This window comes from Dendropsophus ebraccatus, chromosome 3 (genome assembly GCF_027789765.1).
Source record: "Dendropsophus ebraccatus isolate aDenEbr1 chromosome 3, aDenEbr1.pat, whole genome shotgun sequence".
Classification (NCBI taxonomy): Eukaryota; Metazoa; Chordata; class Amphibia; order Anura; family Hylidae; genus Dendropsophus; species Dendropsophus ebraccatus.
Window position 1 is genome coordinate 4,147,819 of NC_091456.1, and position 18,631 is coordinate 4,166,449.

The 18,631-nt window shown below is 44.4% G+C and overlaps 1 protein-coding gene across 1 annotated transcript in view; it reads right to left on the reverse strand.

Annotated features, from left to right (window-relative positions):
• KREMEN1 (kringle containing transmembrane protein 1) overlaps nt 1–17,894 on the reverse strand; it is a 136,364-nt gene extending 118,470 nt beyond the window's left edge. Inside the window, exon 1 of the mRNA XM_069963962.1 lies at nt 17,596–17,894. Within this exon, the coding sequence (XP_069820063.1) occupies nt 17,596–17,674 (79 nt within the window). The 5' untranslated portion in view covers nt 17,675–17,894. The remainder of the gene's footprint in view (nt 1–17,595) is intronic.
• Between the last annotated feature and the right edge of the window lie 737 nt (nt 17,895–18,631).

Genomic DNA, 18,631 nt, shown 5'->3' on the forward strand with positions numbered 1-18,631 from the left:
TATACACGGTCACCTATATAACTGCACTGAGGTCCTGTATACTATACACGGTCACCTATATAACTGCACTGAGGTCCTGTATACTATACACAGTCACCTATATAACTGCACTGAGGTCCTGTATACTATACACAGTCACCTATATAACTGCACTGAGGTCCTGTATACTATACACAATCACCTATGTAACTGCACTGAGGTCCTGTATACTATACACGGTCACCTATGTAATGGCACTGAGGTCCTGTATACTATACACGGTCACCTATATAACTGCACTGAGGTCCTGTATACTATACACAATCACCTATATAACTGCACTGAGGTCCTGTATACTATACACAATCACCTATGTAACTGCACTGAGGTCCTGTATACTATACATGGTCACCTATGTAATGGCACTGAGGTCCTGTATACTATACACAGTCACCTATGTAACTGCACTGAGGTCCTGTATACTATACACGGTCACCTATATAACTGCACTGAGGTCCTGTATACTATACACGGTCACCTATGTAACTGCACTGAGGTCCTGTATACTATACACGGTCACCTATATAACTGCACTGAGGTCCTGTATACTATACACAGTCACCTATATAACTGCACTGAGGTCCTGTATACTATACACAATCACCTATATAACTGCACTGAGGTCCTGTATACTATACACGGTCACCTATGTAACTGCAATGAGGTCCTATATACTATACACGGTCACCTATGTAATGGCACTGAGGTCCTGTATACTATACACAATCACCTATATAACTGCACTGAGGTCCTGTATACTATACACAGTCACCTATATAACTGCACTGAGGTCCTGTATACTATACACGGTCACCTATATAACTGCACTGAGGTCCTGTATACTATACACAATCACCTATGTAACTGCACTGAGGTCCTGTATACTATACACGGTCACCTATGTAATGGCACTGAGGTCCTGTATACTATACACAGTCACCTATATAACTGCACTGAGGTCCTGTATACTATACACAATCACCTATGTAATGGCACTGAGGGAACTAAGAATATAGCTCCCTACTATAGGATTGCATGGGATTATGGCCTATGATTGGGTGTCTCTCAATAACTAGTGCAGGGGCAGGGAACTTCGGCTCTCCAGCTGTTGCAAAACTACAACTCCCATCATGGTGGGAGAGCTAAAGCTTTGGCTGTCCGGGCATGATGGGAGTTGTAGTTTTGCAGCAGCCGGAGGGCCAAGGTTCCCTATCCCTGATCTAGCGGATTGGCACTGGTGGGGAATGTTCTGGAGGGCCGTGAAGGACGTGCTCTGTGTGTAGCGCCCTGTTCTTAGTAAATTAGCAGTTGGAAAGCGAGTGGCCCACATATTGCTCATTGGCTTTTAATAACTTTTATAGGAAGGCGCGAGGGTCTCCACTTCTCCCAGAAATCCCCACTAGTATGTGAGAGCCCCTTCATGGTAACAAAGAAGGTAGAAGTGCTGCAGGGGGCGAGTGCCTGAACACTTCTCACTCCTTTTAATGTGGTTGTAATCCCTTTAAGTGTGTGATCTGTCTTGGGATGTGCGGTCACACAGGTCCTCTTTATTACTGTATTATTATTAGGTAATAAAAGATGCCGCACTCTCATTATGTCGGTGAAGCAACATTTATTTTACAAGAAACCAGAAGGAACCATATAAATAGGTGTTCTCGCCTATTACCTTGGTCCTTGAGCTCGGCAGGATTTGCATCTTAGGTAGAACGCTACGTTCTTACCTATAGACACAGTTACCTATAGATTAGTTACTTCCCCATAGGCTACTAGTTGTAGATTATCAATCCTGGATTGTTATGTTTTCCATCCCCTGGAATCACTAATATATATATATATATATATATATATATATATATATATATATATATATCTTGTACCCTTAAAGGAAATTTGTCACCTACTGTAGATTTTCTGTTACTGATAAGTGTCAGATACTAAAACTTGTTCTTCTATTTTAATGTGTTTCTATTTTCTCACTTTCATTTTTATTATGGGAGCGACCATCTTGCCTGGGCTGTTTTTAACAGCACTTAGTGACATGCTTTACAGCCAGACTCATGGACATAGAGGACAATAGACAGACTCTGTCCCTTTGAGATGAATGTGAGACATTACTGAGCACGCTCTGTGACCTGTGAGGAGGTCATTCTACAGGGAGCCGCTATTGTGTCCTCTATCTACTGGTGTCACTGGGGTTTTTATGTGCATTTGTGATGTTAATATGTTTCTGTTGATCATGTGACAAATAATCTGATAAATCTTACCCCCCCCCAGCCTATTACCTATTGCTTATATGTTACATGACCTGTGTTGTAGGGTTGGCAGGCTGCTGTATATAGTGGCATTACCAGGATTTCGGTCCGGATTGCTGACTACCAGGAGATACACCGCGATGCAGAATGTACGTGTTACATGTTTGCAGCCATGGCTATCTGGCTATATTCTAAGAGTCAGGCCATAAGGATCTGCAGAGATGTAGAGCAGCGTCCATCCTGAGTGAGTGGTGTATATGAGGTGCAGGTTGTGGACTGGGGGAAGCTTCCGGGAGACCACGGCTGCACAGGATGGGAGATAGCTGGCTGTCATTTTGGTACAAACTTACTTTGGTGGAAGCGTGAACATATATCCAGGTCCCTGCTGGTATAAGGACGGGTTAGAATTTTTGGTTTTGCCACAGATAGAAATTTGTCTCCAAGTTCTCTGACATCTAAAGGCGGAGCCCTCCCTTACAAGCCTGTATCAAACTATTGCAATACATAATTTCCTAGTGAACAACTGGATGTGCGCTCACATATATCTCCACTTGTGTCAACTTTCCATCATAACAAAGGCCCCAATTATCTCCGCACCCGTTTGTTCTATCTCCCCTGAAACAAATGCACAGAGAGTGGTGGAAATTAATTATAGATCTGGCAAGGAACAAAGGAATGTTTGCATTTCCTAGGGTTGCACAGCTGAGACAAGGCCGTCCATTGTCTTCTGTGTGGGCGTGGCCAGAGTTTCATCTATAGTCGCACATACATTCCACATCCTATATCGGATACCAGCGGCAAAACTGCACGCCGTCTACCGAAATAAATCTTACATAATTCCCTTGGCACAAGGACACGGAGAGCAGCAGATGTTCCTGCCAGTCAGGACACGACTAGGTGATAGTATGTGATGATTAGTCGCAGTCTTACCGCTGACTCCACTAAAAGATTATGAGTATTACAATAAAATTACAAGACGAACAAAAGAAAAACATAAATAACAAGACTTAAATACAGGGTGAGGGAGCACAGCCTATAAACAGTGTCACAGGGGCGGGTGTGTGGGTATAATCAGTGTCACAGGGGCGGGCCTGTGGGTATAATCAGTGTCACAGGGGCGGGTCTGTGGGTATAATCAGTGTCACAGGGGCGGGTGTGTGGGTATAATCAGTGTCACAGGGGCGGGCCTGTGGGTATAATCAGTGTCACAGGGTTGGGTCTGTGGGTATAATCAGTGTCAAAGGGGCGGGCCTGTGGGTATAATCAGTGTCACAGGGGCGGGTGTGTGGGTATAATCAGTGTCACAGGGGCAGGTCTGTGGGTATAATCAGTGTCACAGGGGCGGGTCTGTGGGTATAATCAGTGTCACAGGGGCGGGTCTGTGGGTATAATCAGTGTCACAGAGGCGGGTCTGTGGGTATAATCAGTGTCGCAGGGGCGGGTCTGTGGGTATAATCAGTGTCACAGAGACGGGTGTGTGGGTATAATCAGTGTCACAGGGGCGGGTCTGTGGGTATAATCAGTGTCACAGGGGCGGGCCTGTGGGTATAATCAGTGTCACAGAGGCGGGCCTGTGGGTATAATCAGTGTCACAGAGGCGGGTCTGTGGGTATAATCAGTGTCACAGAGGCGGGTCTGTGGGTATAATCAGTGTCACAGGGGCGGGTCTGTGGGTATAATCAGTGTCACAGAGGGGGGTCTGTGGGTATAATCAGTGTCACAGGGGCGGGTCTGTGGGTATAATCAGTGTCACAGAGGCGGGTCTGTGGGTATAATCAGTGTCACAGGGGCGGGTCTGTGGGTATAATCAGTGTCACAGAGGCGGTGTGTGGGTATAATCAGTGTCAGAGAGGCGGGAGTGTGGGTATAATCAGTGTCACAGGGGCGGGTCTGTGTGTATAATCAGTGTCACAGGGGCGGGTCTGTGGGTATAATCAGTATCACAGGGGCGGGTCTACAGGTATAATCAGTGTCACAGGGGCGGGTCTGTGGGTATAATCAGTATCACAGGGGCAGGTCTACAGGTATAATCAGTGTCACAGGGGCGGGTCTGTGGGTATAATCAGTGTCACAGGGGCAGGTCTATAGGTATAATCAGTGTCACAGGGGCGGGTCTGTGGGTATAATCAGTGTCACAGGGGCAGGTCTACAGGTATAATCAGTGTCACAGGGGCGGGTCTGTGGGTATAATCAGTATCACAGGGGCAGGTCTACAGGTATAATCAGTGTCACAGGGGCGGGTCTGTGGGTATAATCAGTGTCACAGGGGCGGGTCTGTGGGTATAATCAGTGTCACAGGGGCGGGTCTGTGGGTATCATCAGTGTCACAGGGGCGGGTCTGTGGGTATAATCACTGATAAGGGGAACAGACAGCAAAATATAAAGAATACAGAAACGACCCACAAAATCAAAGGTACCATGTTATTGTTTGTGGGTAATTTAAGAAGTAAATGTGGGATAACAGTTTCCCTGTAAGTGATAAATATGCACACAAAAATGTAAATTTGTAACTCAATATTCAATTTAAAACTGTTTATGTCTATGGGAGGTTTTGCACTCGCTGCGGTTACAATGAAGAGACTATAGAATTTTCATAAGATAGTTATAGAAAATATAGGGGACAGTATTCTGTGTGCAGTCATTCACTCCCTCAGTCTTCCCTTCCTTCTATGACTCTACAATCATCTTCACAGCCATGGATTCCTCCTCAGCGACAGGAGTATAACTATAGGAGGTGCAGAGGGCCCTGATGCTTGGGGGGACCCCCGGCCCCCTGCTCCACATAAAGACACCAGTATTATAAATAGCACATTGTAAACATGGGACTCTGTTACAGATTTTCCATTAGGGCCCAGAAGCTACAAGTTCCACCTGTGACTGGAGACGCACTTGGAGCTCCAGTCCTTGGCACCATCCACAATTTATCCCCACCCCCCAGGGGTCTGCAACTGTACGCGGGTCCGCTCACGAACAAAAAAGTCTATTGCATTTTGTATCACAGTTGAGGCAATGGTATCCCGACGTCCTGTATACTGGCTAAACTATTACATTACTGAAGCAACACGATACAAGGGTTTTCTTATAGACTGATAACACATAATCTGAGTTATAACTACATTTTTTTCCTTCCAAATCAACTGAACTTACACAGTGCTCTCTGCTGCCACCTCTGTCCATGTCAGGAACTGCCCAGAGCAGGAGAGGTTTTCTATGAGGATTTGCTGCTGCTCTGGACAGTTCCTGACATGGACAGAGGTGGGTCATAGCCCGGGCAAAGAACCCCCTGCAGCCACTGAGAAGTCCCAAATCACTACATGGGTGGAACTATCCATTCCAAACGGTTCCTGCTACAAGACTTGTGCGGCCCCTGGTGGGTCAGATCATCGGTGACCTTAGATATTCATCACAAATGTGCTCCTGGTCTCACAGATGTCTAACAAGGCTCGTCAATCAATAAATCTATTCTTTGGGTGTCAGAATTTTTCTTCATTTTCAGTCAATATAATTGTAATAAGCGGACAAGCTAGAAGGAGTGCCGAGGAGTTCTCAGAGGAGCAGAATCGAAGGAGTTCCCGGCTTTAACCAGCACTCACTGCAAGGCCAGTTGGACTTTGCTGCGGGAGACTCCCAGGTCCCTACCCTTTGAGAAAAACCTTGGTGACCACTGACTCAAAAATTGCAGGAAGGCTGGAGTCCGGTAATAGATGCTCTCCCTCTGGTAGAAGTGCGAGATGCACGTTAGGAGGTAGTTCAGACAGAACTGGGTTGGCACTAGAAAGGAATGGAGATCCAGATAACTAAAGATCGCTTCGAAGTGACTGGAGGCCAGGGAGCACAGACGTGGTTGCTGAGAATCAACACCAACTACTAAGCAAAGAGGGATGAAGGTGGAGACTATATATACTCTCAGGAGAACTTGCCAGACGTCTCCAGAGCCTGTGGGCTGGGCTATAAATACAGGAGAGCAGGTACAAGACTGCCACTAGAGGGAGCCCAAACCAGCAGGAGATCAGCACAAAGCAAGAAGGCTGTCCAGGAGAAGCATGCCAAGAGAAAAGGCATTGTGTATACGAGCAGGTAGGGGGGAACGGACGCGGCCGTGTGCCATTACAATAATTATATAAAACAAATTGATATCTAGATATTTCCAGATACAACTTCCATTGCTGTGTGGATGCACCCATGGAGATAACTGGTGAGAGTCTATAGGAGGTCATCACTGTTACCCAACCATTAACTGGGGAAATGTAATGAATTAAAAACATCATATAATGGCTAAAATTAAGACTTCTATAAGGGACTGTAGACGATTAACACCATAACAATGATACAGTCATAAAAAACAGAAGTGGCCATTGACGAAATAAGTTTGCTTAACGTCTTCTCACTTTCTGAAATGAACTTTGACCCCGATCTGCATTAATACACGGTTGCAGCCAAAAATTCCGGCAGCTTCCATTGACCTCTCTCATTATAGTCTTCTCCCAATGACTAATGGCCAACATTGCAGCCATGACTACGGCCTTTGGCGCCTATTTCCTGTAGAGTATACGGTATAAGTGACTAACACCTGCCAGCGCCCCGCCATGATGCTTTCCGGTGAGCGGTGCAGGATGGATATTTCCTTCTTTTATAATCCGTCAGCTAAGTACGAGATGAAGGAAGAGGAGGCTTTGCCCACAGCTCACACATCACGCTTTTCTTCCATTATGTTTTTAGAAGCATTACCTGTAAGACTGGCAAATGCTCAAATAAAAGTGAAACTCCGCTCTCTGCAAATCCTTCATCCTAAAGAGAGGTCTAAAGCAGGTCAAGTGCCTAGACGTGTCTATGTATGAGGCAGATGCACCCCTAGATCAGGCCTTACCGGGAGAAATGGTAGGGATGGCGGCTGCTTATTGATACGCTAAAAGGGTCTCGCCGGCATTAGATCTGTGAGGAACATCTGCTCTCATCTAACAATACAAGTACTTAGACCCTTCTCTCCTTGTCAGAAAAGCTTCTATCTTAAAGCTTCTATGGTATACCCCCCTACCTGCCTCTATCTTAATGCCATACTTATATCATTGATATCTTTATATTCGGATGGGGGGGGGGGGCTTGTGTTCCACTTATTGGCTATGTTCCCACAATTTTTTTCCTCTCCATTTATTTGAGATGAAAATACCCCTTTAAGCTTTATATACATAGAAACAGAAAACCCCTTTAAGGCTCCCTCTATTTTCTAACCAATAGAATGCACCTTGGAAGATGATAACCATTGCCATGTGACTTGTCATCCACATCAATGAGTCGCAGAGAGAATCTCCAATGATTAGTGGTTCTCTGTAAAGTCTATGTGTGATACGTATATAAGGCCGCACCAAGCACCTTCTTAGGAGACACGGCCATTGTAAGAATTTCTAATTCCAAAATATAAACCGCCGAGACTAAATATTCACTTCTGACCAATATTATTATCCTGTGTCGGTGGGGAGAATCTACTCTCCATCATGTACAACCTATAAGTGAGATCCCGTATCTCGTCTGTCGGTATTCACTAATGGGCCGTCTGCCATAAACTACAGTGACCAGGCACCTGTATGAGGTCTACTCCGAGCCGGCATAAAAATAACAGAAACGACTAATATTACACAGTAGAAGAGACAGAAAGCCCTCGGAGGAGATACGGCAGCAGCGGGCTATTTATAGACCGCGTATATTTATAGAGACACCAGTTTCCCAGAAAATAATGAGGCCAGGAAACTCTCATTAAAATGTGATATCTGGAGAAACTTTGAGGCTCGGATGGAAACGGTCCGTGTACAGATCCTGATCTGACTATTAAAGCTGGAGAATTACAGAGGCAGCAAAACTATCAGAGAGCGTGTGATCAGGACGTCCTGACACCGAGGAAAACGTCACAGGAACAAGCGCCAAAATATCATTTCCCAATGCAGAAAAATTAGAACACGTGAAATAGCAAGTTATATGCAGGGTGGTGGCCTGCAGGGGTTCTGTCCGGACAACAGAGGGTTAATTCTCTGCAGATTGGCACACAGAGCTGCTGCTGCCCTTAGGGTTCTATTAGAGGGTCCGATCAATGTGAATGAGCACCGATCTGCTAGATTACTGGGCCTATCACACAGTCTGATGATCGTTTAGTAAAGGCTGTATATATATAGTTAGTGATGTCCGTGCAGTCCTTGCCCTAAACTACTACACCATACCTCTCCACACTCTTCAAAATGGTCTTAGTAATCTTGGTCCCTTAGGGTCCTATTCCACGGGTCGAGCAGGGCCCAATCAACGATGTAAACGAGCGCCGATCTGCTAGATCAGTGCTCATTTACTGGTTCTTTTCCACGTCGTTACCGATGTCCTTGCAGCCCTTGTTTCATACATTACCTGTCCAGGCGCAGGTCTTCTTCTCCCGGTCCCACGCCGCACCAGCCCGTTTGAACTGACAGACCGCTCAGCCGCGGCGGTCCCGGCCAGTGATTGGCTGAGCGGTCTGTCATCTCAGACAGGCCGCTCCGAAGCTGCTGCAGCGTGGGACCGGGAGAAGGAGAAGACCTGCGCCTGGACAGGTAATGTATGATGTTTTGAAATTGTTGGTCGCCCGCCGCGCACCGCTATTCCACGTAGCGATGCGCGGGTGGCGACCGATGATTTTAGGTTTGAACCTAAATGAACAATCAGACAATGACACGATCATCAGCTGATCGTTCTCTCTATTCCACAGAGCGATAATCATTGATCCGTGGAATAGGCCCCTTAGGGACATATGAGCAGGTAGATTCTTCTAACCTGCTGATAGTTTCCCTCTAAAAGTTGTCTTCATTTTTTTGAAATCCACATAATTTTTTATCTTTTTAAGAAAGATTTTAATCTCTTTTGCACCACTATAAAATAACCCTCCCTTAAAGGGATGGTTTAGGAAGTGCTTCCATCCTGGATTTTCTTCCCAGCCCATTTATGTCATTTTCTATCATCTTCTAGGAGAAGCCCTTAGTTACCCTTTAACTTTAAGGGCACCTGACTATCTTGGCCTCACAGCTCAGCTACCAGTTGGAGAGCTGCCACAGGTCCTTCTTACACAAGTGGATATTTAGAAGTAGCCTAAACTATTTGTGACCTCCAGAAGCCTCTAGAAGTCTCCTCCATCACATGTGACGATTCGCTTTCATGTTGCCCCTCGGGGGGAGAGCCGACCACCGATCAGGATCTTCACTCTCTCCCCAAATTAGAAGAAGATCTTAATAGGTCTCTTTTCTTGAAGGATCAATCTAACATTTTGGTTCTATGTTTGAGCTCCACAATATTGACCCGTTTTAAGGCAATAACCTGGGCGGTGACTGTTCTCTGACTTTGAGAAGAATCCACTTTGAGTTTAAAAAAAAAAAAATAGTTATTTTCTTGCAGTGAATCAACAACTATCGTCCAGCTTATAAGGCGGCTGATAAACCGAGCGTCCAGACTTAGAATAAGGCCATACCCTTGACTTGGGTGGCTTAAGGATTCTTCCCCTTTCAAACAAACTTTTTGGTGTTTTCTTTTCATTTTACTACGTATATCTTTAAATGCTCCTCAAATCCTGCAGCTTTCAGTTTTTTACTAGGCCCAAAACTAAGCTGAGAATTCCTGATCTGTACAGATTACTTGGAGCAGTGTCCTCCTTATCATCACAGACAGGATTACCGTGAAAGGTGACTCCAGTGTATAGATCAATAGGTGATAAGTCAATAGGAGATGTTCACAGCTCAGCACAGGGAGGGGGTCACCCTGCAGTGACTTATGGACAGGTCATAGAGCATGCCCAGAAACCTTTCTTATTCATGTCCATGGGACAGCTTCTTTCTTTTCTTATATATCATTTCTACGTTATATGATACTTTTTCTGGATTGTATTTATCAACATCCATCTATTTTTCTTGTAACATGTAAATCTGTAAATATGGAATAAAGTCTTACATAGGATTCACATACAGCAAATAGCTGAAAATGTAGACATAGAAATATAGAAGATTGTCGGCAGAAAAAGCCCCCGGCTCCATCTAGTCGGCTCTTAGTATTTCCTTTCTTACCTACCACATCTGCTGGAACTTTGTTCCAAGCATCTACTACTCTTTCAGTAAAGTAATATTTTCTTGTTACTGAAAGAGTAGTAGATGCATTGAGGAAACTTCCAGCAGATGTGGTTGGTAAATGTACAACAACAGAATGTGACCTGCCTGGTATATACATATATCTATCTGCCTAATATATATATATATATATATATATATATATATATATATATATATATATATATATATATATATCTGCCTGGTATCTATCTATCTGCCTGTTATATACATATATCTATCTGCCTGGTATATACATATATATATCTGCCTGGTATATATCTATCTATCTATCTGCCTGGTATATACATATATCTATCTGCCTGGTATATACATATATCTATCTGCCTGGTATATACATATATCTATCTGCCTGGTATATGTATATATCTGCCTGGTATATATCTATCTATCTATCTGCCTGGTATATACATATATCTATCTGCCTGGTATATACATATATCTATCTGCCTGTTATACACATATATCTATCTGCCTGGTATATACATCTATCTATCTGCCTGGTATATACATATATCTATCTGCCTGGTATATACATATATCTATCTGCCTGGTATATACATATATCTATCTGCCTGTTATACACATATATCTATCTGCCTGGTATATACATCTATCTATCTGCCTGGTATATACATATATCTATCTGCCTGGTATACACATCCATCTATCCTGAGATAACAATGACATTGGGGGTGCGCTGGTTACATTGCGGTCGCCTACTGCAGAGATTATTTTCCCATGTTAGTGAATCGACATTCCCAGTTTTTGCACTATGACTCTTGTGGTTACGTTCTTGTATTCCAGTCAGATCGATGCAAGGAAGATGTCAAAGGGCGTTGTGTGAAAATGTCGTAAAAGAAAAGAAACGTCCCTTTCATGAGATTTACAAATAATTTGGAGAGGAAAAACGTTCTGAGATCAGAGCAAACAGTGAAGGTCACAGCCATCATTCGGTAGATGAATAAGGATTCCTCTATTAAATCCATTATCATCTATTTTCATACAATTATTTATATCAATATTGATCTGACTGCTAAATTGTGTGTAAACCTGTTCCTAATGTGTGTAAACCTGTTCCTAAAACATAATTCCGCTTTTAACCATTAAAGGGGAGCTCCAGCAAACACCATTTTCTTTTCAATCAACTGGTTTCCGAAAGTTATATATTGATTTGTAATTTACTTCTAAAATGTCCAGCCTTCCAGTACTTATCAGCTGCTGTATGTCCTGCAGGAAGTGGTGTATTCTCTCCAGTCTGACACAGTGCTCTCTGTTGCCACCTCTGTCCATGTCAGGAACTGTCCAGAGCAGCAGCAAATCCCCATAGAAAACCTCTCCTGCTCTGGACAGTTCCTGACATGGACAGAGGTGGCAGCAGAGAGCGCTTTGTCAGACTGGAAAGAATGAAACCACTTCCTGCAGGACATACAGCAGCTGATAAGTACTGGAAGGCTGGAGATTTTTAAATAAAAGTAAATTACAAATCTATATATTTCGCCGGAGTACCCTTTTAAGCCATAGATTTGTCCATTAAGGCGGCTGACAAACCAGGTGGACAGACTTAGAATAAGGCGGTACACTTGACTCGGGCGGCTTTAGGATTCTTCCCCTTTCAAAGAAAAACTCCATTACAAAAGGTAAAGCCATAAATCTATAGAGATGGAAGGGAAGGTGTTTGCGCCTGACTGCCTTTTGATGTAATGTAACGTGCTCATTTTCGGTGCCCCCTTGACCTATAGCCTGGAGGATCAGTCATTACGGGCAGCTAGTCACAGATATGACACGCCAGATACCTCCTCTACATTGTGCCCAGGAGGGAAGTATTTTAACAATACTTTGCTGTACTCTCTTGGCTTCAGACTTGTCCCTCCAACTCACCCAGAACCCATCTAACTGGACAAACTGGTTCATCTCTTCCTTTCACAATCCACTAAACATTGAAACCTAATTAGGGCAAAATGGCTTCAAAGCTTCACAAAAAACGCAAAAATCTAATGAAAACTGAAAACCAAGATCTTGAAAATGTTATTTCTGTTCTCTAGCGAGCGATTTATATGAAATGTTATGGGGGTGCAGCAATTAGCAGTCCTCCGGTCCTCCAGTCCTCTATTCCTCCAGCTCTCCAATCCTCTCATTTCTCCATTTCTCCAATCCAATGTGTTCGGAACGTCCTCAGGAGAGAAGGGAGAGTGGATCATCCCCCCCCCCCCCCCTGCTCAATCTAGTTTGCCATATTAGTATTTCCCTTCTTATTACCTTAGGATAGATATATATGTATATACCAGGTTTATATTATGTTATTGTAGATTTATCAACCACCTCTACTGGAAGTTTGTTCCAAGCATCCACTACTAGGTCCATGATTTTCAGCTAGGAATTGACATAGCATAGGGCAGTGATGTTATATATACTTATATTGGCACCAAAGTTTTTAGGGTTCCAGTGATGCGGCTGATCGGACCCCCCAGCAGTCGCCTCACTATCCCATCGCCTCTCCTCCATCCCTGAGACATCCGGATATACATCCCCCTCTAGTATCTCTAAAAAAAGTTTGGCTTTTCACTTATGTTCACTAAACTATAATAAAGTAATAGGATCAGGAGGTAATAAGACCAAATAGGATAAGAAATAACGTACAGAGTCATGTGACCCAGACATATCGGTTATATGGGGTGGAACCTTTGTAGAATCCGTCACTTACATAATAAATACTTGAAGTAACTCAGAACTCTATGAGATCAGTAGGAGAGGAGCGGACTTGTTTCTTGTTGTCTCTACCCGCCGCAGCTCGTCCACAGAAAACAATAACCCCCCCCCCCCCCGTTACATAGAAGCTATTGTATCATGGGGGCGTAATGTGAGATTATTGGACTTCTGAATGGGTGTAATTTTGTCTGACCAAGTGATCAATCCTGAGCGCTAATTATAGGTTACATCGAGAAAAGAGATTCCCTTCATGTTGGAGTTCATTACTGGGGAGAACGGCGCTGTTACTCCACCTACACCATTATGTCATATATATATATATATATATATATATATATATATATATATATATACACACATGTGCTTGGATAATAACACTGTAATACTAACTGCAGCTTCCATCGTGTAAACTATACATACATACACACACACACATTGCAAGAGATTCGACAGGTTCATGTGAGAGGGAGACGGCTACTACAGAAACCCCAACCACAAGGTGAAAGGCAACAATTCCTCCTCCAAAATTCTAGAAGACATTGGGGCAGAATTTTGGAGTAATTTGTACCACATGAAACATGAGTTTTACACATTATATCTAAAAAGGGGTTTGGACTTGGCAAAGGGGTGTGAACAGTCTAAAAATATGACAGCTCAGCTTTAACAGTTTAGTCTACATTGACGTGGTCTATAAGCACCCTGCTCCCCGATCGATCTTCTAATGGGTGCGGGTCTCAGCAGTGCCCCCCCCCAACTGATCAAAATTTTTTATTCCAATGGCAGGTGCACTTTAAGTCCTAATTAAAATATCTAATATATACAGTATATACCCTGTTTCCCCGAAATAGGACATCCCCTAAAAATGATACCTAGTGGAAGTTTTATTGAATTACTAAATATAAGGTCTCCCCCTAAAGTAAGACCTGGCACAGTTTTTGTTTGGAAGCATGTCCGCCACACAGAGCACCAGGGCACCGCCGTTGTCCCTTATATTCACCGTCTATTGCAGAGCAGCTGCATGCAGGACATGAAGGCCGTCACCTGCTGCCAACCCTGATGTTCCCTTCCCCAGTCATCATAAATTTGCAGGGAAAGCATCAAAAAACCAATTGCCTGCTACCATCCCCGTTTTCCCCTTCTGCTAGATGAAGAGCTGTACACAGTCTGCCGTTATCCGATTGCCTGCTACAATACCATATGCTGTCCCTGCTGTGCTGTATGAATGGTGGTGTGGTGAGCTCCCCCTGGTGTCCGGAAGCCACCATACCCTGTCCCTGCTGTGCTGTATAAGTGTGCTGTGGTGAGCTCCCCCTGGTGGCTGAAGCCGCCATACCGTATGCTGTCCCTTTTTGTGCTGTACAAGTGTGCTGTGCCGAGCTTCCCCTGGTGGCTTGAAGCCGCTGTACCATACACTGTCCCTGCTGTGCTGTATGAGTGAGCTGTGGTGAGCTCCCCCTGGTGGCTGGAAGCTGCCATACTGTACGCTGTCCCTGCTGTGCTGTACGAGTGTGCTGTGCTGAGCTCCCCCTGGTGGCCAAAAGCTGCCATACCATACGCTGTCTCTGCTGTGCTGTATGAGTGTGCTGTGGTTATCTCCCTCTGGTTGCCGGAAGCTGCCAAACTGTATGCTGTCCCTGCTGTGCTGAGCTCCCCCTGGTGGCCAGAGGCCGCCACACCGTATGCTGTCTGTACGCAAAAATTAACATAAGACACTTATTTTCAAGGAAACAATATACAGTGTATATATATATATACACACACACACTTTACTTCAGCTGCCCTTCTGTAATAACAGAAGTGGAGGTAGAAACCCCCATAGAAGCCTCCCCAGTTCCATGGACGTCGTCACCTTCTGACATATTTCATAACGTTACAATCTGTGCTGCTCCCCCTGATACGTGAAGCGGGCGGCCAGCAATGTAAGAATCTGTAGAATATTTACATCACAAGACATTCTGAACCAAAGTAAAAACATTTGGCCGATGAAGTCTTTGTAGTCTGACTCAGATCTTCTCGATGGTGAGGATAATGATTTCTTTATGTTCTGCCGTCAAATGTCAAAGAGTGACGGAGTATGAATGGAGCGGTCAGACGTAGTGAGTGTCCACGGGAAGGTGTCCCAGACGGGAACGTCACATCGCTGCAACCACCGCGACAAACGTCATTCTGTGACTCAAGAACAGGTCACAATGACTTCAGTCAGTCGGCCAGCGGAGACATCGGTCGCTGACTGTAGCATCTATCGAAGACTCTGTAGCTGATTTATAGAAAAGTTTCAGGATAACTTGTAACTTATTCATGTAAATCTCTGCTCACTCTAAGTAGTCAAGTGGGTGGTCCTGACTGACAGCTATCTGTGTCTTCATAGGTAGAGAGCTGTCAGTCACCGAGTGGGACCGCCCACTTGACTACTGAGCCCAGAGAGGATGAAGGGATCATGTACATAATCTATTACTGCTACAATAAAGCAGAGGTGCAGAGGACTTCACTATAGCTTAAATTCTCCTCAATTTATATAGAAATATAAGGAAATTATTTTTTGTTGTACCTGCCAAACAATTATTTGGACATGGCCAATCATATGATGTATAAAGTCTTCCAGTATTTTTCAGCTGTTGTATGTCCTGCAGGAAGTGGTGTATTCTCTGAGGTCTGGAGACTTGGTATTATTTGGGGCTGGTGATGCAGGAACAGCGGACGTTCATTCACTTGTATAGCCGTACACTTCATAGACTGCGGCCAATATGATAAAATCAGCCACAGGAACATGTCAAACAGCGGCCGTTGTTTATACATGGTGTAAACAGAGCCTAATAGTGGAGCACATACAGTAAGAAGCCCTAACCCTCCATCACCGCCTGATGATCAGGGATTCATTTCACTCCACAGGACGGATTTTAATTGGACTAATAAACTCTCCGAGCAGCTCAGACCTTTATGTTCCTAGAATTAGAATGAACAGGTGTTTAATCCTGCAGGGAATAGTCTGGCATGGAAGCAGTTAATAAGGGGATGTCCGGGGCTTCCATCTATTATCCTTACAGGAATGAGATGTGTCCCCTGTCCAGCCTGAAGAGCTTGGGCATCTTGGGAACCTGACCTCAGCCCCTCTGACCCCGGATGACCCCAGGTTACAGAGGTGCAGACCGTGTACGGATCCGTCATCTGGCAGATCAGTGGGAACAGGGATCAGGTACAACGAGTAATCCAGCACAATGTCTGCCCTCACCTGTGCAATAGCTTTTATATAAGTTGGGATATAATGTATCAGGCGGCATTATATAACCCGCGCCCCTTGTTAACAACTCTATAAAAAATGCCGCTGCTTGTTGTTACCTCCCAGGAAATGGTGTAATTCCTCCAGTCATCTCAGTGCAGATTATACACCGATGCCGTATATATAAGGTGCACGACATGTTATTACCTGCACCTCGCTGGATCCGCTGCATGGAGCTACACCTCCTGACACATACACTAAACCGCCTCATTATTCTCACTTTGTGCCGTTCTATAGAAAAGGTCGATATATCAGTATGCAAATCCACGTCCAATGTATTCACGGCACATAGAAGCCATAGGCTGACCAGTGCAATCCTCAGGTGACCCTGAGCAGATACACGGCCATGTACACAACCGGGGTTTGTCATATTCGGATGCACAAACAGTTCTGGAAAAAGAAGTGGCACGCAATGCACGATGCAGAATGAATAATTCATTGGCCTAACACCTGTATGAGGAGAAGACGTCAGAACACCGGGGGCCGGCAACCTGTGGCTCTGCAGCTGCTGTGGAACAGACGCCTGGGGCCGGCAGGAGCTGACAGGACATGATGCCACTTGTAGTTCTACAACAGTTGCACATCCAGGTTCTCACTGCAGTCACGTCCATAAATCAATGGTAAAAGCCCTGTAGATTTAGGACAGGGACGTCATCGGAATGAACCCTGCTCTAACATTCACGTCACAACCAAGATGAGCGACATTGTACAAATTCTCCTCCGAAGGCGACAACCCGATTTACTGCAAATCTCAAACCTGGCAAATCAATTCTCCACAATTTACAAATTCTCTTCTCCGTCGATAATCGGAGATTTGGATCAAACCGATTCCCAATAAAAATTTTCCACCTGGTGAATAACAAACGCAGCGGTCTATTAAAACAGGTAACCGCAGCCGCATAACAAACGGGAACAAACGATTTTTACGCTTCGTAGTCGTAGGAAACGACTTCTCTGCAAGCGACAATATTTACCTGGAACAGTCGTATAAGTGCAAACGTGCGACAGAACACACCAGAATGACCTCACAGAATAGTGACCTAAAGTCGCCCGGATCCTTCCAGCAGGCGATACGCAGCCTGCAATCCCAAAGCAGATTGCTGCCTCCCTCCTTCTCCCCCAAATCGTGCTGCACCAATGACAGAAGTGCAGCTGCCGGTCAGCTTCATCCCCTCCACCCTCCTGCACTCACCAGAATGAAAGAGATCAGAGCAGCACACCAGCACTGACGGCACCAGCAGGATCCTCAATGAAAGTCTCCACAAATCCATTCCCCTGGCTGAGCGGAGCAGAATCTGTGAGCGGAGTGACAGGCGCCTCAGGATTCCCCTAGATGTCGAGCAGGTTGCTCATTTGCTCAGATCCGGAGAGGGACTGGCTCGGCTTCGGGGATGCCTTTTATTTTCGGTTGTTGTTACGGATTGGAGAGGGAAACAGAGAGATAGCGTAGGATAAGGCAAAGGGGAACCCTACAGACGCTTCCCAGCAACTGCAGCCACATCCAAGCAAAGTGGTGATTCTAGGGACTGACTAGGCATCCTATTACCACGATCATGTGACAGGATACATACCGACGAGAGACAAATGCTTTTTTTTTCTTTTCGTTTTAACCAGTTCATTGTGAGTGACAATACAAGTTTTATAGCGATGTATAAAGCGCTCGCTCCCTCCTCCGTGCCTTTCAGGTGTAGCTTCAAAGGGTGGGAAATAAGTCAGCACCAAAGGTGAGGCCTAGGGCAGAAGGATAGTACAGAGGGATCACCGGACACATTATAATAATGCTCGGAGCTTTGGGCTTTGTCCTAACTTTTTCCCAGATTTGTCGTAATCTTTTCCATTATTATTGAAAAGGAATTTAAAAAGTATTAAAAAAAAAATATGATTAAAAAAACCTTTTTCTTTGTGGTCTCTTTGCAATCAGTTTTTTTCGTCCGTTTTATGAACGGCCATTTTATTAAAAAACAGATCAAAGCACATCCGTTTTTTATGTGTACACAGAAACCTTTTCGACCACACTTTTGTGTACACACAAAAAAAAGGTTTTTAAAAATCAATGGAAAAAAGTCAATGGAAAAAACGGAAGATTACAGATGCAGAAATCAGTTTTTTCATCCGTCTTTCTTCAGTTTTTTGCATAAAATGGATGAAAAAAATTTACTGCAAAAATACAGTGTGATCCCAGCCAGTAATGATAACATTTCATTAGAATGTATATTTTATATTTCTGT